This window comes from Sylvia atricapilla, chromosome 3 (assembly GCF_009819655.1).
Source record: "Sylvia atricapilla isolate bSylAtr1 chromosome 3, bSylAtr1.pri, whole genome shotgun sequence".
Lineage (NCBI taxonomy): Eukaryota > Metazoa > Chordata > Aves > Passeriformes > Sylviidae > Sylvia > Sylvia atricapilla.
In genome coordinates this window covers 15,544,098-15,568,583 of record NC_089142.1, presented here as the reverse complement: position 1 = coordinate 15,568,583, position 24,486 = coordinate 15,544,098, and the positions used below count along the sequence as shown (strand labels likewise).

At 37.4% G+C, this 24,486-nt stretch overlaps 1 protein-coding gene across 3 annotated transcripts in view; it reads right to left on the bottom strand.

The window, feature by feature from the left end:
* Positions 1-948: 948 nt before the first annotated feature.
* KIDINS220 (kinase D interacting substrate 220) overlaps positions 949-24,486 on the bottom strand; it is an 81,766-nt gene continuing 58,228 nt past the window's right edge. For 2 of the 3 annotated variants that reach the window (XM_066314823.1, XM_066314825.1), the window contains exons 24-30: positions 19,760-19,986; positions 15,497-15,607; positions 14,511-14,567; positions 8,124-8,270; positions 6,288-6,386; positions 5,359-5,607; positions 949-3,461 (exon numbers count right to left, since the gene is read on the bottom strand). In XM_066314823.1, the coding sequence (XP_066170920.1) occupies positions 2,193-3,461; positions 5,359-5,607; positions 6,288-6,386; positions 8,124-8,270; positions 14,511-14,567; positions 15,497-15,607; positions 19,760-19,986 (2,159 nt within the window). In that variant the 3' untranslated portion in view covers positions 949-2,192. The remainder of the gene's footprint in view (positions 3,462-5,358; positions 5,608-6,287; positions 6,387-8,123; positions 8,271-14,510; positions 14,568-15,496; positions 15,608-19,759; positions 19,987-24,486) is intronic. The other variant, XM_066314826.1, reaches the window with a different exon arrangement.

The following is a 24,486-nucleotide window of genomic DNA, read 5'->3' as shown; positions in this document are numbered from 1 at the left end:
TATTTTATGAAGACTTGAGGGATAAAACTTTCAGGAAGAAAAATACCTCAAAACCATATGACAATTTGGCATTCATCTATTTGGAGGACTTAAGATAAAATGATTGAAAATAATTGGTATCTTCTGTCAATATATGTCTATATGAAGAAGGCTACATTTGTCTTCTCTTACAAAACAATTACATTTCTGTCAAAAGTTTTTACATCTGAAAAAAGTCTGAAATCAGAGTAACATACTCTTATTTTTAAGATGAAGAACCCAACCCACAGAATTATTCCCAAAGCCTTGGCAAAGTATTACAAAGCTACACAGGCACTGGGGGCTTCTTGTTTTGTTTTGGGAGGCTTTTTGGCTGAACTATTACTCTAATGGTGCAAACAAGTTTCCAGTACTTCTGTAACACTCCGATGAGTAACTTTTAATTCAAGCAAATAACACACCAACCAAATCCAGAAATATACAGATCACATCTCCAGTCCTGCAAGTATAAGTCATCCATGGAATGAAAAACAGAGAGCCTAGATAAAGGCAGAAACACTTGTGTTGACTCTGGCATAAAAATGTATCCTCTAGATTTGGAAAACAAAGGCTAAGACCACAAGGTCCCTCGGGAAGCATCTGGTTGGAGATGCACTGGGACACAAGCAAAGCTGTGCAGAGTTACCAGCACATGTGACTGCTAAAACAGGAGGGATACTGCTCTGGACAAGTGAGAGGTGTCCACTTCTCTGCAGCTCACAGCACCTCATTTAGAAATGTCTGCTTTGGCAACTGCATTTATCAAATGTATTTTTTTATTTATTTAGTATTATATTAAAAATTATATTATTTTAATGGATTTAAAAAAATTGAATCTGTGAAGTACTTTAACCACAACAACATAGACTGAACATTTTTATCAAGTGAAGAAACAAAATACTGCAAATAAAAAGAAATTTGGACACAAGCTCAACATGCCAAATTATTTTTTATTTTCTTTCCACTAGCAGACTCTAGTTTGAACAATTCTTCCTCAAAACCATGCAGATTTCACTGGACAGTACAAGTATTTGCTATAACACCATTCAGGTACATTACTTAGATGATAAAAAATATCTTCAAACACTGTACTTCAGAAATAAAGAAGCTGGAGTACAGCTTTGACAAGATTCCAAAAGGTATGCATTAGTTTTAAAATGGCAAACACAGCTTATTTTTCTTTCCAGAATCAAATCATAAACACTGTACCAAGGAAAAACCATGCACAGCCACAAATGCTTCATAAATTCAAACATCATATTCATACTTTATCCTTATAATATTTTAACGTGGTGGTTGCATCTACTGAGACCATCTATTCAGTGACTGCAAAATTGCGTACCTACAATAAATAATGGATCCACTGAGTCAATGACAAGGTATTACCCTATAAATAAGGTATTTATTCAAGGTATTGAATAAATACCTTATTTTTGGCGTATTTGATTGACCATCTATTCAGTGACTGCAAAATTGCGTACCTACAATAAATAATGGATCCACTGAGTCAATGACAAGGTATCACCTGCCAATTCCAGTGACACATCAAGACAACGTTCCTTACAAACCTCATCACCACTCTACCCAAAGTAACTACTGAACATACACAGAGCAAAAGCATACATATAGCCAAACAAGTACCTTAACACTCAAATTTCCACGTATGTAATTTATGTTGCACACATTAATTCATAAATTAATGCAAAGTTTGGTAAGGGTGTCACAGGTTGTAATATTCAATGTTCGGGCATCTTGTACATCAAATGACAAGGATGGACAAGGAAAGTATTAACTCTGCTTGCAAATATGGAGAATTAACGGAATGCTTAGATGGGATAAGTAATACATATCCCAAGAGAAAAGCAGAATCACATTGTACTTTTCATAATTAAACCATACTTCTGTAAAATCTTTCCCAACCAAATCTTTGCACAGTCTTTTAACAAAGAACTGATTTTCCATGCTGACAACCACTGCTTTTATATGTGGGGAAGGTCTGAAGTAGTTTGCTTCTTGTAAAAATTACTCCTCCTTTCAGAGAAAATGACTGAAAATAATCTAGGCCTTCTTTTACAATATTGAAAGCTTGAACTACAGAGATTAATGTAACCACAGACTGACAAAGAATTCCAAGCTACAATTCATGAACATACTCTGTTTAACCTGGCTGCTTTTCACAGGATACTCTCTCTCTCTTCTCCAAAACCAGCCCCCTCTGAGGCTGCAACAGTGTGGAGCTCTGATGAATCTTTTGAAAGCCTGGTATAACTTGAACGCTGACCTCGCTTGTGAGCAACTGTCTTCAGGTTCTCATTCTGAACTGCAGTTGGATTGGAACCCGAGCCAGGGTGCAGGGTAATTTGAGATGGATCTCTGATACCCTGTATTTCTTCAAAATTTTGATTAGCTCGATTGCTTGGAGCACTGTTGTTATTTAAGGTGACTGTACTAGGGGTTCTGTTTAAATTATAGACTTTCTGGCAGGCTGGCCAGCTCTCTTCAGGGCTACTTGCTATCAGGCTGCTTTCAGATGGGCTCTTCTTATCTTCTGAGCAAATAGACATGCGAACCACAGCTGGATCTTGAAGGCCACTAAGGCTGTGGGGAATTCCTCTCTTTGCACTGTGACTGTCATCCTCAAGCTCAATAAGATTTGCCTTTTCAAGCTGTGAATCATCTGCTCCTTCATTATGGAGGGAATGATTTGGAGAACTTTCATTGGATCTTACACCAGAGTCAGACGAATCTTTCTTATCCAAAAGGGCATCTGTCAAATACTCCTTTGCTTTGATGAAGGTTCTAATAGGTTCAGAACCATGTTCTGGAGATTTGGGCTGCTTCTCTATTTTGATATCTGTTTTCTTATCTTTACCTTCTTTAAGAAGTGGAGTATTATCTGATTCTTCAGTTCCTGACTCATCTTCATCACTGGGAAGTTTCTGATACCGGAGTGTAACTCCCTTAAGCTTTAAATCTGCAGCCTGGAAAATACTTGTTCTTTCCAAAGACTTCTTTCCTGGGAGAAGCTTGGAACCAGACTGATCAGATTTTTCATCTTCTTCAGTAATAGGATCCAAAGGAGATGCATCATTAGTAGAAACACCTGAAGTACTGTAATCAACATCATTCCTCTTCAGCAAAAAGGACTTTCTTCCATCATCTTGTTTCTGTTCACCATCTTTTCCTTTTTCCTGTTCTGCACTGGAGTGCAGGGAGCCCCCCGAGGTGCTCTGGCCCATATAGAAAGCACTTGAGCTATGAGGGGAGGACCTCCCACTTACTGTGGTAGAACTGGCACCTCCTTCTAACTGTGACATTTGAGCAATATACTCTCTATATGCATCTCTGTACTCTGCCTGCACCTTGTCTGTAAGCTTTGATATTTCAATACTAGAATCTTGAGAGTTAAGACTTGAAAGACTTGGAGTTCTACGAGTTTGTGACTGAAAAAGAGAGAAAGATAACAGTTAAATGAACTATTTATTTTTATCAATCTTCTTAAATAAAATAACTCAGAGTATTAAATACGTACTTAAATAATTCTTTTTGTTGCTGCAAATAAGATTATGCAAGTGAAACTGTAAGCACTATAATTAAAATATGTTTACTATAAATATATATATGGAATCACACACACAAACTAAACTTAGAAAATATTCTTATTGTTGGTTACCGTAATGGAAAATTTCCACAAAACAAGCATTTCATCCAGTGCATTTGAGATGAACTATTTTAAGTATATAATTATAAAAACTGGATTTGTATGTCAAGATGGGCTTTTCTAATACATTTCATACATTTACAAAATTTACATTTTATATTAGAAATCAGCAGAAATTCATCTAGATGTTGAACATCTCTCAAAAATTTTTAAAAGACCCCTGCCATACATACTTCAATATATCCTGGCAAAATTCCATTGCATATATCTGATTTCAGAAAAATTAGTTTTCTGACAAACACAACCCTATTTGCCCCCACGTCTGCTTTTAGAATTTGGTTTTATTTCTCACTACTCTACTCTGATTTGATTGGTAACAAATTAAACTAATTTCCCCAAGTGCAGTCTGTTTTGCCAATGATAGTCCCTGGTGAGTGATTTCTCCCTTGCCTTATCTTGTCCCACATATTTCCTAATTGTCCATTTTATTTCCTCTCCCCTGCCCAGCTGAGGAGGGCAGTGATAAAGAAGCTTCATGGGCACCTGGCATCTAGCCAGGGTCAACTCACCACAACAGAGAAGCTGCAATACTAACCAGTATTGACTTAAAAAATTCTAACAGGTAAATTCTAATGCTTTCTTGGGGACAAACTACCTTTCTCATTCCTTTGATTCAACTTCAGATAACTATACAGGCGTCAGAAACACTGTTTATTCAAATACATCAAATGTGTGTAATGCCACTTTGGTCTAGAAAAAACACACACTGATACTCCATGGAAATGGGCAATAAGGATAATGAGTATGCTGCAAACATACACGAGAATGCATGCACACACTCAGAAGTATCTGGGATAGAAATCCATCTCTGAGATATACATTCCAAACTCATTTTCACAATGTTGATGGTTAGAACTAACACTTATAGTTAGGAATTTGGGGTGTCTTTTTATTTTGTTGCACCTTCAAGATTTTATAATTTACTTTTAGAAATTAAAAGGGTTCACTCCACTGAGCTTGGTGTTTCTTTTTCTTTTAATTCTAACCACTACTTAGACACAAACAGATTTGTCTTATTTCTTAAGAAAGACAGACAAATGAAAACCCAACACTTCAGGGTGTCTTATAAGAAGCAGAAGAAAACTGACGATAACCTATAGCAGAAACCACAGTTGGAGAAGAATGTTCTGGAATCTATGAACAGGTTACGCATTTTAAGGACAAAGTTCTGATGTCATGAAGCACTGTAGCTGTCTATTTTCAAAAACCTAACAAATAGGTTTCTTATAACATTCAACATACTTGTTGAATGGGCTAACCTCTGGTCAGCACACAGCTAAAATATTTCAAACACAAAGCCTGAATAATACAAAAATACAGAAGCCTTGGAAGACACCACCCTAAGCTAGATGAAAAAAACATGATAGCTTTAGTTGTTTTGTCATGAAGAGTGATTACTGGAACAGATGAATGGTTTTCAGATGGCAAAGACTAAAGACTTTAACTCAGAGTATGGTCAGGGTTTACATCTCTGCAGAATTAGTCTCTACCAAGACTGAGAACTGAAAGCACCTGAACTGTTCTAGAGACTTACTTTTTGAATTGTCTAAATCCAAGACTGGAAAAAACCCCTTTTCTACACAGGTAAGCAAGCAGAAATACATTTCTCTATTAAATACCTGCCAACTTAAGTTACTATGGCGTGGAGGAGCTTCATCAAGACCAATTGTGTTGAGTTCTTCAAAGCTGAAGTTCAGTGTGTAGGGAGCTTGCCCAGCAAGACCTGTCAGCTCCGTGTGGGGCAGCTCAGTGTTATGGCCAGGACGGCGGGTAAGGTCACTGTGAGGAATCGCAGCTGTTCCATGCTCCACTGCTCCTCGAGCATCTTCCTGAGCAGCCTGATTCTCTGAATTTCTCATTTCAAGTATCTTAACACACAAAGAGAGACAGTATAAATGTAATTACATAAATAGAAGAAGTTCTCAATATTGATGTGCCACAAAAATACTTAAATTCTTGTAAAACTAGCAAGTGATAAATTACACATTTTAAAGCAAAACTAAACACTTTGTATCTAACAATAAATTTCATCATGTACTTCTCAGTGTTTCCAAGACTGACTTACAGTTGAGAGACATACTGTTATTTCAAGAAAGAAAACTGGCAATAGTCTAAAAACTCTTTAGAGAAAACTCAGTTCTCTGCAATGTGTAAGCCTCACTGTAAAGGCTTAGGCTGCCTAATTTCTTGCACTTATTACTACGCATATTTTGAACTCGCGGATTAACTTCAACAGTAGGACAGAGATTTGAAAAAGTTCTAACCATTTCGTTAAAACAGGCAAATTTGGAAAGGGAATCTATACAGGAAAAAAACAGATTCCCCCCCAAAAAGGAGGCCAAACTTCAGAGTTCACCATCAACATGGAAATCCATAGGCACAGTTATTCATTAGTGCTTAAGACAAAAAGACAAAGAAACAAAATAGCAGATGCATTCATGCTTTAAGACAATACTACAAACTTGAAGAAAGCAACCAGAAAGAAAAAAAGATTCAAATCGAAAAAGACTAATTTATGATGACCTGAACACTGAACATTAGGTCTTACCATGCTCCTGAACAGGTGCCAGTCACCAAAATTCATATTCATTTCTTTTTTCAGTTCATCGATGTTGCACTGAGCCAAGACACGGCCATTTAAATTTGCCTAAAACAATAAAACTAAATAATGTAAATTGTGGATACAAGACTTATGGCATGGCAGTAACAGACTAAAAAGGTAGAGGTAAAGCTGGATGCAGACTACTAGTGAAATTTCCCGAAATTACTATTAAGTCCCAATACTATATAATAACCATGCGTTTTTATAGAAGTATATTTAGTGATGATTGCTGATGTACAAGAAAACACCTACATAGAAAAAACATGGAACTACTAAACCCATTTAAAAAGTCTGTTTGAAAAGCAGTATGATTGTGTCCTATATACAGACATAGGGAAACAACACCTAAGTGGTGGAAAATTTCAGAGACAATAAGCCACATTAATCTGCTTCAATTTCTCCAACTCAGAACACAAATGGACTGCAGACACCCAAGCATTTGAAGATAATGAAGTCCCAGGTAGCACCTGACCCCTGGCTTGAGGCATCTAAGATCAAGTTCTACCTCCATTAAGTTCCCTCTCTACATAAACCAGGCTTACATTCCTCCCATCATCAGGAATACCCAGGGATAGAAGATTCGACTTCTTTCTAATGCTCATCATCAATCAGAGGTCAACACAGAAGTGCTTAAACAACATCTATATTCTAGAAAGGTGATTCCTTACATTCGGTATGTTTATATAGTTATAGTTACATACTTACAATGCTTAACTTCCAAAAGCCCCAAATTCAGCACAGAACCATTTTCATTACATAACAACAAGAGGTGTTTCACTTTATATCATGTATCAGTGTATGGACAGAATGTAAAAGAGGAATCATGTCTTAAGAGAGCAGTCAGAAAATGGAAGACCAAGATGACAGCGCTGCTTATACTGAGGGATCTCAATGGTTTTGTTCCCATATCACAGCATATGGTCTTAGTCAAACCAGGAAAAATACCAGGCTGAGGCATTTTCATCCTTCTTTTTTACATGATATCCCTTGTAAGAAATGCAAGAATATAAATAAGAGGAATCTCATTAGAGATAACTGATAAACACATTCTTTTTGCACTCTGGAGCAATGGAAGCAAGTAACATTGCTGAAGCTTCCTATGATAAACCTTTCACAATAATCTTTGAACCAACATCCTTCCCCTATTAGTTAGATATGATAGGTTCCAGGACAACGCGAGCTCAGCAGAAACACTGACAAATGACAACCTTCATATTTTTCCTTCTTTCTTTGTAAAAAAAGAGCACGCAGAACGGTGACCAAAAAAATTCTGTGTTTATGTAACTGTCACAGAAAAGAGGAGAGACAGAAAAACACAGTGATCTTTTTCTGAAGCAAATAGATGTGGACTGTGATAAAGAAACAGAACCATCTTCACCACTTACTCATTTACAACAGGAGAGATGTGCCAATTTTTCACAGAGAAGAAAGAAAGGGATATTGCTACCTAGATGTAGAACACATTTGCAACCCTTTTTATTTTTGTATTACACATGACAATTTTGAAAACATTTTTCTTGCTTCTTTTCTCAGAATAACCGGTCTCATCAGCATTTGTATTTCTGACTGTTTGTCCTTTTCAACAGTGAGCATTTTCTCTGAAAAATGAATGCTTGTATTAAAATGTCCTCCAAACTTGTCATGCACAGAACTTAGGATGTTATTTTAACATCTGATATGTTTAAATAAACATTTTCAAGAAAAGAGGCAACTAAATATTTTCCTTTCCTTGTGTATCACCATGTTTAGGAACTAAACACGTTAATGAAATTCAGGTAATACCTTTTTTATAGTTGCAGAGTACTGAGGTAGCATGCTCTGGTCCAGCCCATCTATCTGCTTTAGCTTCTCACACACAGCTTCCACACTCATTGTGCTCAGAGACACATGTGATACTCCTGTGGCTGACCCTGTGCCTGCTCCTGCTCCCTGTAAGTGAGAAAATGTACACATAAGACTTGTTCCAGTACTCAGTAAACCCAGAAACTGACAATACACACTAAAACAAATCGAGCTGTGTTCAACGACATTTTAAAATTAAGAGATGAGAATAAGAATGCACAGGCATTTTTAATTACTATCAAAATATCCATATATTGGGAAACATTCATTATGTGTATTTATAGGAGAAAAAACCCCCAGCATCTTGAGTCCTGCCTTTGTGATAAAATAACCCTCTTACATAATTTTAAGAAAAGAAACATAAAAATCAGAAATATTAAGTACAGGTTAATCAATTTACAAGGCAGTTTTACTCACAAGTTTCTGCCTAACTTTAGAGGTTAGTTTGTTTTTGGGATGTTTGGGGTTTTTGCTCAATTAATGCAGATACATCAGAATTTTCTGTCTTAAAAACTCTTGGTTTATTATCAGACAAAGATGACCTAAAACTCAAAGACACTCAAAACAAAGATAACTCTTCAACTACTTGCATTAATTGGGTAATTTTAACAATATCTGTTCATTTTCCAAAGGTTCCTCCAGCTCTATTTATGCAAAATCAGCCAAGAGGCTGTGTACCACAGTACTGAAGCAGCAGCACTGCAAATGCCCTACAAGATACTATGAGGATGCTTCATGTAACTCAGACTTTGGCAAGATTTAGGTAGAAATTATTTATAATTCAGCTCTGTAACACAAGAGTTGCCCTGTTAATTCTGCTAGCTTCTGAGAATTTCAAAGAAAGGGTGGAAAACAAATGCATCTGCAGGTAGACAGAATTTTAGGGCAGTATGTCCTTTAAAAAAAACCCACATTACCCCTGGATGGGAACCTATGCACAGTTACACTAGTGAATCCAAATTCCTAAAAGCAAAATCAGAATCAGTTCTATCAGTTTGAAAATATTTGTATGCTCTCTACTTGTGAGGGAGGTTGCACCCTTCTCTTTTTCTGTACATGAAGTTTTGGGTTCAGCATTGTAGACTGTGCACCAAACAGCTCATTTTGGGACGATGCAAAAGAACTTCTAAGCTTCAGAGGTCAGGATGATCCTCATATGCACAAACCCTGGGATGTAAAAGTGCATTTTGACTATTCAGTTAATCAAGTTTTATTATATTCCTCAAATCACCAATGAAGACTGGTTTTGGAGCTGTAATATTGTCTCCCATTTTTAATTAATTACTTTGAAGGTGCTGAATCTTTCAGAATTAATAAAAATTACTAGATTCCAATATATTGCTTATCAAAACCAGAGTTATCACAAAGAGTGTCACCAACCTTAGCTGAATTAGCTAAACTAGGATATTTACAAAGAATTTATTCAACTAGTAATTCCGAGGCAGCAATCCAAAACCCCATTATGTACTACCTCAGAGTTATTTCTGACTTATTGTTATCACAGGTATCCTGATCTGGGGAGCTAGGCACACTCCCCACCCAAGTTACTTTGAGTTTCAAAGTTTAGATTATATTACATGCAATTGCCCCTAAGTTCTCCACCAGATGTCCTTGAAATGGACTTCAAACTATGTAACTATCAGCTTCATTTGGGAACACTACTGGGAGTTGTGGGGAATTAGAAACTGGCAGTTCACATGCCTTGAAATAGCTAGGGCACCAATCTTTGTTTCTTTAACCATTCCTAATTTTTAAATGTCGTGTCAACTGGACAATAAACAAACCAAAGATATATCTCATTATCTGGGAAGGCAATCTACCTAAATTACTGCAGAAAAATTAAACATTTTAATTCCACTCCAGTCTAGGCACTCAGCTAGGGCTTGGTATTCCTTTAGAGGACATGCCAGCTACTTTTCAGATTTTGCAATGTCTCCTTAATTAGGTGCCCACAATACCTAATTAGTTATCATATCGGCACATAAAGGACAAATTTTAGGTCTTAATTTAGTCTGATTTTCAGCATATCTAAAATCTGTATCATGTCAAGGATATAAGCAATCATCAAAATGATGAAAATGACCGAATGAAGCTTCACCCATAATCTAGTTATCATATACTTCTTTTATGTACATCTTTAATTTTCATCTTTAAGAAATCACTGTGTGTCTTTCTTCAGAATACCAGCTTTATCCATTATTTCCTCATAAACACACTATTTACTATTGGCATGAGTTAGATAATACATCAACAATGACAACATACTAAGTTAATTCAAATCTTAATTATTTTTTGAAAGAAGGCTTATCAATTAAAAGAAACTGTTACAGCCAAAATTACATTGTGGCACCACTAAAATAAATTATCTTAAGCAACATGTGTTAGCAATTGCCTTTGTTCTCAGAATCTATTAAATACATTATCTATGATATACCCAGAAATAAATGAAGAAAAGTTTCACACACTTCTAATTTGACAGATTCTCATTCAGATCAAAATATTTTTCTAACAATCAAGGACAAGTAATTCTTTCTGCATGCATTAACACCTAGTTTAGAAACTTTGCTTTGAGTGTATAAAAAAGATACGTAAAAGCTGAAATATTTAGACTATTTTTGTTAAAGTGTGAACTGTTTGAAATACATGCACATTAATCCAAATCATTCTTTATGAAAAGCACTCTCTGAAGAATAAGTAATGTAATAGCTTTAGGGATATTGTCATCATGTAAGTGAATTAAAACTGTACTTAAACTGACACATTTTTCAGCCTTAGTGGTTTTGTTAGAGATGCTTAGAGAACATTAGTCTGAAAAGTATTTGCCATGCAAAAGCTAAAAGCAGCTTGTCAAAACAAACCTCAAGGCTAGTAATGAGCATTAGTTTACAGACAGCCCAGCATGAAGCACCAGTATGATAGCTTCTGGAATGACTCTGAAACAAGTGAATGCGAATTCACAGAAAGAGGCTGTACCTGTCTGTTTTTGTTTAACTCACACTTATACAGCTTTGAGAAAAGGACAAAACAGAATTAAAAGAAACAACAGCTTAAAGTGATATCACAAAGGTTGAACATACAGAGAACATGCTTTGAAGTAAACAGAGGAAATCAGGGTTAGAATAGATACATGATATTTTCATTATGTGATGAAACTTTTAAAATATACGCTTAGGATATGCTATACAAATACTATCTTTATGAGCAGACTATCTGGTTTGCATTTGTAAAAAAAACCACTTGCTATATTCTGTTTTACATAAAGATTTTAGATTATGTTTCTAACAGAAAATCCTCTTTTTAATGAAAAATATTCTCCTGCCATTTCAAGATCACATTATACTACCAATGTGTCTGAAATAACTTTTCAAACTTCTATCTAACCAAATCTGCCTACTCCTCTCGCCCTCACCCCCCTGAAAAAGCCCCAGAAACAAACCAGCACCACCCACAAAATAGAAAAGTTATTTATTCTAAGCAAATATATTCAAAGCACTAAAATGGTACACAAAAGCACTGGAAAATCCATAAGAAAACTCCCAGGCCATACATTTTCATTCATGCTCAAACTTTTGAAAAATACTTTCTTAAGAAGTACTCCATGTTTATCTATACTACATGCACTGAGCCACGTTAGTCCTCATTCAAAGCACACATACTACATCTTAAGGGATTATATATTCAGTGCAGTATGAAAAAAACGTATTTAAACAAAGTAATTACATTGGAACAAGCTACTTACTAAGAAGTCAAAATTAACAATGCAAACGAAAGCACAAAACCAAGTTTACGAATGCTAGCTTGATTCCTAATATAAAAAAGGGATTCTGTGAACCATTCCATGTTACCATTCCATGACTAGTAACACTGTAATCCACCTACAGACTCTTGAAAAGGGCACTCTAGAAATTTTTGAAGTTATTCAGAAGTAAGCATTTATACAGTAAAACCAAGCAGAAATGCATGACATCACAGATGTCAAAGGCTGGCATCTTAAGACCATTTTCATTAGTGATTCAAGCTGATAACCTAAAATTTGCAATGTGCCTTCATGCTGATACAACTAAATAAATGGTATTTGGTGAACTTACCAGTTTGACATCTATGTTTTGATCCATTCAGCAAAGAACAGTAAACTATGGTCTGAGATAGACAAGCTTTATCATCAGCAATAGAATCTAAGGCGGCCAAAGCAAAATTCTTGATTCAGGATGACGATATTCAAAATATTCCTGATTTCTATTAAGCTAACCTAGACTTATACAGATGTTATGAGAGTAATGATGATGGTCTCAAATTTCAGAATTCGGTCACTCCAACATCAGACTGACAAGACCAGCAGACCCATAACTAGATCACGTAACAGCCTCCACACAGCTCTGTCAACTCATGAAATAAACAGGAATTATGATCTGTATGAAAAAAATATATACTCCTGAGTAATCCTGGTTTTTCACCCTGTTACGACTCAAACATTCAAAACAATGATTATTCTCTGTTTTACACAGGAGTTGAAACATTCCTGGCTCCTTGCCAGTTTAGCATGAAAGACAATTTTGATTCTACATGCCCCTCTTGTTTTCAATCACCAAACCAATTACACATCTTGGTGTTCATTAACTACTTTGTGCAGATTTTTTTTAGTTTATTTAATTACTTTGCATGCACCAAACAATTTAATAAATTGGATCACTTACACAGTAGCAACAACCCATCAATTAAGAGCTACCTAAATAGCTGGATGAAATTATTGTACCCATCATCTACAGATAATTGTAGCACATAACACAAATATAATATTGTTTCCTTTCACAGAAAATTCAATAAAGTTGACAAAAGAAGTGGATTTAGAGTAGATGAAACCCTGATAAGACATCGCATATCATACCCTGACTAACAACTCTGTCAACCTCCCAAGAGACTTTAAAAAAAATTCAAAGTTTTAGATTTATACCATAGCTTAAACATTGCTAAGTCTTAGAAAATTATATGATCTGATACGCTGCATTACAGACTCACAATAGTACAAATTAAACTTAAAACAGATCTAACAAAATCTTCCATAATCATTATCTCAAACGAAGTTTCTTTTTAATGTTTTAATTCCTGTATTTTCTAGCTTAGAGGCAATAGGCTGCTTTACTTATAGAAGTCTTTTAAACTGCTGTTTGAAGCTGCATCTAAATGTGCATTAAGGTACACACTTAGCAGCAAGCAGAAGAGCCCTCAGTTCCAGTTCTGCTGCTGGAACTCATTTACTACTTTGCCCCAAGACTAAATCCCACTTTTCCAGGCTTGTGTCCCTTCTCACACTCACAGGGACACACTTTGAGAAAGTACCTCTTCAGCCATCATGCTAATACTTTTGAGGAAGTCCTTAATTCTCCTTGCACCAACAAGTCTCAGAGGTCTCGGAAAAGACTGGGATAAGGAATCAAACACAAGGATGGCATTTCCAAAATTACTCCAAAGTCATCCATGCATACAAGGTACCAAATTACTTGGGAGAGAGAAATTTAGTGCACCTTTTCCATTGGACAGCACATACATGGTTTCTCAGTGAAAGTTACGTACAGTTTGGAATTTGTGTGGCGTTTGATTTTTTTCATTGCACAATAGTAGAAAGACATTTTTGCAATGATATACTGAAAGAAAAAGTAAATGCAATCAAACTATAACTGTTGCCAACAACTATTGGCAGCAAATATTAAGAGAATCGTGACAGTCACATTAAACTCTTTGTTTTGGTATAAATCACGATTACCATAATTAAGAGTTAAAACACATACCATAAGAATCACACCCTAAGTATGAATACTTACGATAAAACAAAACAAGACATACAAAAGATTACTAACATTCTGACTCGAGAATAAACTTATGACCAGCAACGTTTTATTTTTCCATTTCTATCAGAGCTGCCTTATACTGGTTTACCTGCAATAGCTTTATGTCACCAACTAAAGAAGCAGGGTTCGGGCAAGACAGTTGACTGAAGCAGAAAAACACAATTACTTCTAAAACTTAAGCACTGAATGACCAGCTGTCATTCTACACTCTGTTTAGCTACCACGACACTTTACTGAAAGCTCACCACAGCTACTGAGAAAGGCAAGGGGAAAACTACAGGGGGAAATAGAGTACATCTTACAAGTGAAATATTAGCTTTTAAATTCATTCACAAACTACATTAGTTTTCAACTACTCTATTTGCCCACCAAAGCCACTGATGCAGTGTTAGTGAACTGCAGTTATGATTAATGCAGACTCATTACTGCTGAAAAAGCAATGAGATGCTAAAATTTCCACACCACATGACTACTCATTTACCATTGAGGGGTCTGTGGGTGAAGGAAGCCCCTCATCAGCATCCTCCTTGATAACATCCTAACAACAACAAAATATTATGGTTTGGGTAAAAATGATCAAGGGCTCAACAAAAATTATGAAGTAAACAGTGAGTGAGAATGATCTCATAACACTACATAATTCAATAGAAACACATTTGTTTTCTGTAAGTGATTAAAGCTTTTACCACCTTTTAACAGCCTTGCTCATTGTATCAATACCCTAGAATTAAAGTGACCGAGAAATGAGGCTTTTACTTTTTTATCTTTCTTTAGTTCATAATTCCATTTGAACAGCCATCTGTCAGTAAAATAAATACTGTTAAATAGGAAATTTATTATTCTATAGGAAGCTAGAAAAGTCTGCTAGTTTTGCCCTTCTAATGGGTAAAGTTGAATTATATATACTAGCAAAAACACTTTAAATAAATGTATTTTGTTTTCCTTAAATATTAAAAATATTTATTTTAACATTCTTTCAGATCTTCCAGTTTCTAGCATTCTTTACAACACTAAAGGATGCACTTTTATCCTCTCCAGATACAAAGAATTTGTATTACTAAAAAAATTGAACATAAATTTACAAGTAGTATTCATTTTCTTATATGAGTATATCTATTTTGCTACTACGGTATAGTTGGCATTTTCATTAATACATTTTCTGCCAGTATCACAGGTCATTCTCCTTTAATCTTTATACATGGATGCTAGAATTGGTTTTCCTCAGTACTTAAACTGACAGTTTAAGTACTGTCAGTACTTAATGCTAGAATTGGTTTTCCTCAGTAAGGAATTTCTAAAGTTAAAACAAAATACATTTACATTACATGTTAATAACACCTTTGCTTAAAATATTTATAATAGAAAGTTTATACTTGTCTAACAGAGAATCATCAATAACCTTTATTTTCATTACTCACTATATTTATTGTCTAGGTTAGTATTTGAATTACCCTTCAAAATACTTACTAGGCCATTGTTCTGATCTCTGGACAAACTCGTTTTTAGTGGTGGACGTGAGATGAGATGAGAACTGCCAGGGTAATACCTTGGCATGTAAAGATATGGGGCAAAGAATGGCTATGGAAAAAAAAAAGGTGTAACAAAAAAGGGACAAACAATTACACAAATCAAAATGTAATAACAAAATAAAAATCATTACAACAAAACACATCCTCTAGTTGAGTTTCATAAAGTAAAAAAGAGCAATTACTAATAGCTTTCTTTACTTTTTGCATTGAACCATTGAACAGAATTCAATCAAAAGCTCTGGAGTGAGTTCATCAAAATCCCTCAGCAAATGACCCCCTTTTTTTCCTACTAGCCAATGGGCGCTCTGCTATAGTTTTCTGGAGGAAAAGAGTCAGAATGGTTTTGGTAGCTACACTCTAACATCTGTTTTCATTATGGGAAAAGGATAATTTAGCAATAATTCTGACAATTTCACGCTCTGACCTTCTAAACTAAAAATCAGATGCTCAGTAGAACTTTGAGTCATTCATAATAGCCAAGACAATTTTACCAAATAAACAAAAAGTGTGATACATAATAGCATCACTAGAACTTCCCATATTTATGGCATCCAACCTGGGGGCTTCCACAAACACTAGATTTTATAAATGTGCTTATAGCAGACAGTGTTGGAGCTTTGTTTTGCTAGAAATACATTAATGCATATTGTTCAATACAAATACCATTTTAAGGGATAGTGTTAATTTAGACTTTAAGAAAAGCAGAATTACAGCACTCATTGCTTTCAACTCATTGCCCAGTTCTTAATAAAACTCCCAAAATAAAATAAAATAAAATAAACCAAACAAGAACAAGTAAAAAAAAAAAAAACAAAACACCATAAAAACCTAAAAGAAATCTCCAAACAATGGCTGTATTACTGATTTCTAATGTTTAAATGTACAGCATTTTCAAAATTGTGTTATCCAGGTACTTTAGAAGAGAACATATTATTTGATTTGTGTTTCTGCACATGACAAGATTGTGATTATTCTACAGCACCAAATTCAGTACAGAGTAAATAATTCTATGACTCAAGGGGGAATCTATGAGGAAAGAGTAAAATTTGTTGAAATATTCCACTTCAGATCTGCCAATAAGGACTTAAAAACTTCTGCATTCTGAAGCAGCTCTAAATGAACTGAGAAATTCAAGTTTAATTTTTTGAATATATCATTTATGTAGACAGCATATGCTACAACTTCAAGTTCTTTATGGAAAATAAAAATGGTTCCATATTCTTAGCTGCTAGAGGTAGATTCTGAGCACCTTCACACAATTACCACAAAAATTTCATATGCTCTTCCAACATACGAAGTTACACAATATTCATCGTAACCATTAGTCTAAATGGGGAAGTTTGGTTATCTAGCCTTTGCCTTATATTATTTGGCTGTTCTAGAATGATGCAGGAAAGTTCACTGAATTAAAACAATTCCACTGTCATAAGGCATGTTCTACAAATAATACAAACCTTTTTTTAAAAGATAGATTGCTTTCTAGAAAATACCACAGGATAATTTAATGCTTCAGTTTTCCACTAACAGCTTAAACCATGTGGAAAACCCCCAAGCATGAAATGCTTAATGATCAAACTGCATTCAAGTGCCCGGCTCTCACTGCAGAGCCTCTTCTCTGAAACACACACTGAGATTGCTGGTTGCATGATATCAAGCTACAAAGCAGTGGAAAAAGACCTGCCCACTAAGGCAATTATTTCACAACCCTCTCATAACTTCTAATCAACCACTGAGCCCATCTCAGCTACTCCACTCTTTCCCAGCTGTGGGATTAGTTCTCCATTACAGGCCAAGCACTACTTCATCTGAAGTACAATACAGGTATTATGAAAACATGAGGTCAATATAAATATATATTGGGCATCAACCAGTGCAGACTTGCTCTTCAAGTCTGCAGATAGCGAACAAAGCTTAATAGATGCAGCAAAACATCATTTTTTCAAGATATCAAAGAATTTTCTCCTCTTTTATTAAAAAAAAAAAAAGTACTCACCTACCATAATTTCTTATTTCTACCCAGGAAATCCCAATTAGACTTGCCTACTGCTCTGACCTTCCCTGTAAGAAACATCATCTCCACAATGATCCATGAGAGCAGCAATTTTGAGTAGCTGAACTTGAATTCAGCTTTCAGCCAGGCCATTAGACAGTGATAAATGGCACATGTCCAGTTTAGCCCTATTCTGAGAGCCAGAGTGCTAAATTGAAGAGCTTCTAAATGGGACTATAATCTTCCCTTTACAGCTAAGCAGGGGGAGAACTGGATTTGAAACCAAAAAGTAATAGATTATGTCACTAGAAGTTCCAGGTCCACAACATAGGGGAATCTGAAGAAAAAAGAAGAAACATGCATAATAAAAAATTTGTATTTTCCAAAAAATATATTGAGCTGTTTTCCTCAACAGCTCAAGGGGGGTTTTCTTAAGCATAAATGAATGCTTGAAGACAACAGGACAGGAACCATTTACTGGTCAGAATATGGCACATATCCCCAGAACTGAGGGTGTTTTTGAATAAAATCCAGCCATTTCCACAGAAGTGTTTGAATCCACTGTATTGTGTCACACCGGTATCCAAGACCACTCTTGGAAACTTCTACTGGGGAGAATCTATTCTTCAGTTGCTATTCTTTTTTTAAAACACAGTTTTTACAAAACCCTGAGAAATTAAATATGATTGAAAATGCTGAAGGAAACAGTTTTTCAGGATGAATTTTCTACTTTTAAAAGCTTCTCATCACTTATCTCAGTATGTGGTGTTCATGACAGTACCTTTATGAGTTCAAAGTAATGAATACAGTTCTCTGACAATATTTATTAAGTGACGCACTAAAAACAACTATACTTTAGAAGGGCAGTATAAAATTCCAGCGAGAAAGGTCATAATTGAAGTATTTTAGCCTTCAGCAGGCAAAAAGTAAGCACACCTCTAAGCCTTAACACAAATGAACAAATAAACTCTTTGTAAGAACAGCTTATGACTCACCAATAATTGTTTGCCTAATGTTTATTGGAGCCAAAAACCCCCATTCAGGTTTCAACAGTTTATCACCCCTGACTTTAAACCTTGTCATGTACAGTAACACAAAACAGGGTAAAACAAGAGACAAAAAAAGGGCTTCCATGAATGAAAGCTTCCAATGAAACAGCTGCTTGGACTAATATGAGTTAGTATTAGCATAAATATTCATGTGCCAAGCATTTATCAGTGTTGGACTACTTCAAGATACATGTTATTTTACGTTATTTTCAACAAAACAGCATACTGTCACTGTCTTGAAGGTATGTAAGAATAATTTTAGAACAGATAACTTAAAAAGTTCTGGCCTACATATACATTTCTTTTGCCTTGCTTAACAAACGCTGACGTAGGAATAACTCAATTTACTTTTCACCCTACTAGGTTACATGTTTATCTACAGTCAAATTTACTTGAAGCTATTTCCTGTATACAGAAGTAAGCTATGACTTATATCAGCTCTCTGGGGTTTTTTTCATTATAGTACTGCAGAAAAAGAAAAGTAAAAAATAAAGTTTAAAAATACTGAACACATCCCACAAAACCAGAAAGTTTAGACTCTCTTTACTATACAGTAAAGCACTTCATTCAATTTTCACGTGAGCCATTGTCAGGGCTATTTTTCTGAGGCCCACAAATAGCTCAAAAAAAGTATGTTTTATGCAATTCATGTTATTTCCTTTAAATTAGTACAACACCAGGTTAGGGAAAAGATCATGGAATAACTTTAAAAAGAGACAAAAGGGAAGACAGACATACAGACATTATAATCTATCTCCCCACTTGAGTTTCTGTATGTTTTAACAAAAGTCACCAAAAAAGTATGGGTTCCTTTTCAATGTCTCTGAGCATGTGAACAACTGAGCAGTTTATCTACCCCACCCAAAAGAAAAAAGAAAACCAAACAAAAAACCCCCTGCAATACCCTAAAACTGAGCAGTGTCTCAAAATTGCTTTTTTCCCCTTTGTAACTTGTTTTTCTGATGCTGTTTACCATGTTTCTTCCCCAGACAACAGTGACTGAACATTACTGCAAAATTTGTCAGCTTTTGGACTTTTTCTGGACTTTTTTTTTCTTCACTCCTAAATAAAACTTGCATGGGTATTTTAATATTTAATAGATAACATCTGCAGTATTACCAGACTAAATCAGAAGAATGTTAATTGGATCTCGATTATTTACCCGATTGTAAAATGGATGCTGAGGTCCTGTCATACCACTATAGTAACTGCTGTGAGGCTGTGGGGACAAAACTCCACTGTTGAAAGGCCCATTGAAAGAGGTTGTAGAAGAGCAAGCTGAGGAAGGCTGACTGAACAGAGATGTTGCTCTAGCAGGTGCCTCATGTAAAGGCAAGGTGGGATAAGGAAGTCCTCCAATATTCATCTGATCCCTTGCAGCACGAACATCTGAAAAATAAATTGGTAACAAGAATAAGATTTTACTTGAAGCATTTGGAATTTTTTTGTTTGCCAATTCACTACAGTACATTTTTGTATATTTAACTCCAATCAGAACTCATCAAGTAGAACATCAAGGAGGTCAAATTTCAGCTGGATTTGGTTGATTTCTCTTGATGATCATATCTACACAGGAGTCTTTAGGAAAGTTAGGTTCATTACATAAACTTACATAGCACATTAAATTTCTCTAAACATTTAGATGTTCTTTTTAAATGTGGCATAAAGGAACCTAACAATCACTCCCCAGGAGAAGCTGCTCCAAGGCTGGTCTGTACTACAGCAGAGTGACAAATCCCAGCCCAGAGGGGGCTCTTCTGATCCACTAGGGGCTGTCAGTGCTCTCACAGCAGGTGCTACAGAGACCTGGAGTTGCCAAATAAACGAAGGTCCCCAACAAACTTCAGCCCAGGGAATTTGTGTGTTCAGGGGTGCAGGAATGGAGTAGTCATCCTACCCAAGAGGTGAGCTCCCTTGGTGGTCATCATCTCAGAAGGAGCTCAGGTATGACATCCACAATGCACAAACCTAGTCGTCTGCACTCACCAGGAATGTGACAACACAGATAGAGCTCCCATCCAGGTCTCAGGCTGTGGGGAGGGGCCAGAGCCTGTCACCAGTGCTGGATGGCAGTAAAGACAAGACCTGTGTGAGCCATGACCAGGCAGACAACCCTGGTCCAGTCTGGTGGCAGAGTTAAGTAAGTAAGCAGAAAGATTAGGAAGCATGAGAGAGTCAGAGGACAAAGACTGCTGGAATCATGCTCCAGCCTTCCTGAGACAGAACAGCCACCAGAAAAAAAGCCAAGATCCAGGGAACCCTGCATTCTCCCCACAACAGGCAAAAGGCACCTGTGCCAGGGTACATTCTTATTGGACATCAGCAACCATTTCTCCACTGAAAGCTGTATGCAGATCAGCCAGGAACTCCTGAGGTAACAGAAGCCAACAGGAAAACACCACTGAAATACTTCAAAGGAATTAAAGGGTGTTCCTCTTAAGAAAGTGACACAGCTGACAGCCCAGCTGAGGTGCCTCTATCCAGTGCACACAGAGTGGGCAACTAGCAGGAGGAGCTGGAAGCCATCGTGCTGCCAGAAAGCTATGACCTGGCTGCCATTCCAGAAACTTGGTGGAGGAATCCTACCACTGGAGTGCAACTGTTGATGGCTGCAGGCTGCTGAAAAGGGACAGGAGAGGAAGGAGGGGAGGAGAGGTTGCCCTCTACATCAAGAGATGAATAGATTGCAAATTCTTGAAAACAGTAGCAAGGAGGACCCCAGGAACTAGCAGCCTGTCAGCCTCACCTCTGTGCCTCTGAAGATCATGGACCAGATTCTCTGAGAAGTTTTGCTAAGGTACATGGAGAACAGAGGTGATTCATGACAGCCAGCAACAGCTTCACCACAGCAAAGTCCTGCATGATCAACCCTGTGGCCTTCTGTGATGGAGTGACTGCATCAGTGGACGAGGGAAGGGCTACAGATATCATTTATCTGGACTTCTACAAAGCTTTTCATGTAGTCCCCCACAATATCTCTCCTTCTATATTGGAGACGCATTTGATAGCTAGACTGTTACACTGATAAGAAATTGGGTGTGGACAATTGCATCCAGAGGGTAGTGGTCAATGACTCAGAGTCCCGACAGACATCAGTGAACAGTGGTGTCCCTCAGGTCTGTACTGGGACCAGTGTTATTTAATATCTGCATTAATGACATGAATGAAGCATGAGTGCATCCTCAGCCATTCTGCGTGCAGATGACACCAAGCTGAGTGGTGCAGTTGACACACTTGAGGGATAGGATGCCATCCAGAGGGACCTGGACAAGCTCAAGAAGTGGACCTATAGGAATCTTATGAGGTCTAATAAGATCATCTGCATTAGGTCAACCCTCAGTAACACTACATGCTGGAGGATGAACAGATGCAGAGCAGCCCTGCTGAGAAGGACTTGCGAGTACTGGTAGATGAGAGGATGGACATGATCTAGCCATGTGCCCTTGTAGCTCAGAAAGCCAAATGTGTCCTGGGCTGCATCCAAAGCTCCATGGGGGAGCAGGTGAGGGAGGAGATTCTGCCCCTATGCTCTGCCCTGCTGAGACCCCACTTGCAGGGCTGCATCCAGCTCCGAGATCCCCAGCACAGAAAAGACATCAATGTATTTGAGCAAGTCCAGAGGAGACCACAAAGATGAATGATGAGGGATGGAACCTATCTCCTATGAGGAAAGGCTGAGAGAATTGGGATTTTTCAGAGAGAAGTCTTTGGGGTGACCTAATTGCAGCCTTCCAGCATCTGCAGGAAGTCTACAAGACAGGTGGAGAAAAGACTGTTGACAGGGACATACAGTGACAAGACAAGGGGGAATGGCTTCAAATTGAGGGTAAGTTTACGTTAGATGTTAGGAAGAAATTCTTTACCATGAACGTGGTGAGGTACTGGAGCAGCTTGACCAGAGAACTTATGGATGCACCAACACTGGAAGTGTTCAAGACCAGGTTGAATGGGGTTCTGAGTAACCAGGTCTAGTGAAAGGTGTCCCTGCACATGGCAGGGAGGCTGGAACTAGACCATCTTTAAGGTCCCTTCCAACCTAAGCCATTACATGATTCTAAGGAACAGCTCTCCTAGGAGGAAAGGCTGACAGAGTTGGGGTTCTTCAGCCTGGAGAAGACTTGGTTTCACTGACTAAATTTCTACAGGATTTTAGATATATTTTCAAAATTGTTAACAAAGACCTGAAGTCAACTTGCATCTCTTCTACTAAAATATCGTTGTGTGTATTGGTTTCCTCCATCTCCTAAAGCATTTTGCAAGGCAAAAACAGTGGTCTTCTACAAAAGAGAAGCTTTAGTCTAGGATGGTCTGGCTGTTACAGCAAAACCATTAAATGAATCTGAACAGCCTCTTAATGAAGTCAAATCAGACAATCTGAAGGTATGATCTGATGAACAAATGACGTTCTGTGTGACATGCCAAGTAGCTCTATACTGGGGGTTAGGTTTGTTCCTTTTTTACTCTAAAGATATTTTTCCCCATAAGTTACCAAGGAAATTAAATGTTGAATACTTAAGTGCACTTAACCAAAACAAAGGGGTGGCCAAAGCTCAGAGGGAGAGATACCACAAGTTTTGGGGCAGGTGAAGGATGGAGCTTGAGGCAGCTTGGCACTCTGGGTTTTTTTTGGCATTCGGGGAGAGAGAACGGCTGGATTCCTGTTTGCTGTGGAGGAGTCCACTGTTGCTGGAGGAGTCCAGTCCTGGGAAATCTACCATCACCTGCTCACCCTGGAATTCTGAGCTTCTCTGCCGCCCTGCTGGAGCTGGGCCAGCCCTGCCCCACCGTTGTGGTTTCTTCGGCACTGCTCCTCTTGCTACAGTGTGACCCTGCCAGGACATCCTGCCATCCCAGCTACCAGCCCAGGACTTTTCCAGTGTTCCAGCTTGGTGCTCTGAGGATCCTGAGGATACAAGGGCACTGAGACCAAACTTCCCTGGGTTTTTGTGAAGTAAAGCCCTTGAGGTTCTTAGTATTGTTTTTGTTATTAATGCTGTAGCTGTTGTTTTTGTTTGCTTTGTTATACATACTAGTAAAGAACTGCTATTTCTATTCCCAAATCTTTTACCTAAAAGCCTCTAACTGCAAATTTATAATTGGATAAAGGTGTGGAGGGTGGTTTACATTCTCTATTCCAAGGGAAACTCCAGCTCTCCCTGACAGATAACTGTCTTCCCAAACCAAGACAGATTTTGGTGCCCAAGTGTGGGGCTTGAGAGCACTGAGAAAAGAAAGGGGAAAAGAAATAGCGGTTCTTAAGTAACCTAGTATTTTCTTTTGTGTGTGTTGGATATAGAAATCTCATCAGGCAGCATCATGTGGTCTAACTTACCCTGGTTCAGATGGCACGTGGTTGTGGCTGTATTCCTCCCATTTGCAGGCCCTTATCTAAACATGGGCCCTATAACTAAGTCTACTGTGTCTGTCATCCAGTTTGTTTTATGGGTGGATAAGGTGAGGCATTCACAGATTTTTAACTTCCTCTGGAAGGCAGGCACATGGACACATGGCTATCACACAATATGTTCTTGGGGTTACTTTAAGAATGGTACATTCTGTGAGGAAATGACAGCAGCGGAAGTTTTGTCCCAGCCTTTCAACCAGTTCTTTGTGCCTACCCTACCAGCTTTTGAAGGGTTTAAATTCACTCTAGATACTATCCAAGTGTTGCTAATAGTAATAGTCTATTTATTAGTTTTCAGAGATAAGGTGAGGCCAACTTAGATCTCTGCACAGACACCTACCCCAGAGACTGGGGATACTGCCATAGGGCCTGACATTGCCCCACAGAATAGGGATGCTGTCCCACTGCCTGACCCTGCCCCACAGCCCACCTCAGGAATGAACCATGCAGATTGGGTGGGGGTTCTGGTGAAGGAGATGGGCCAG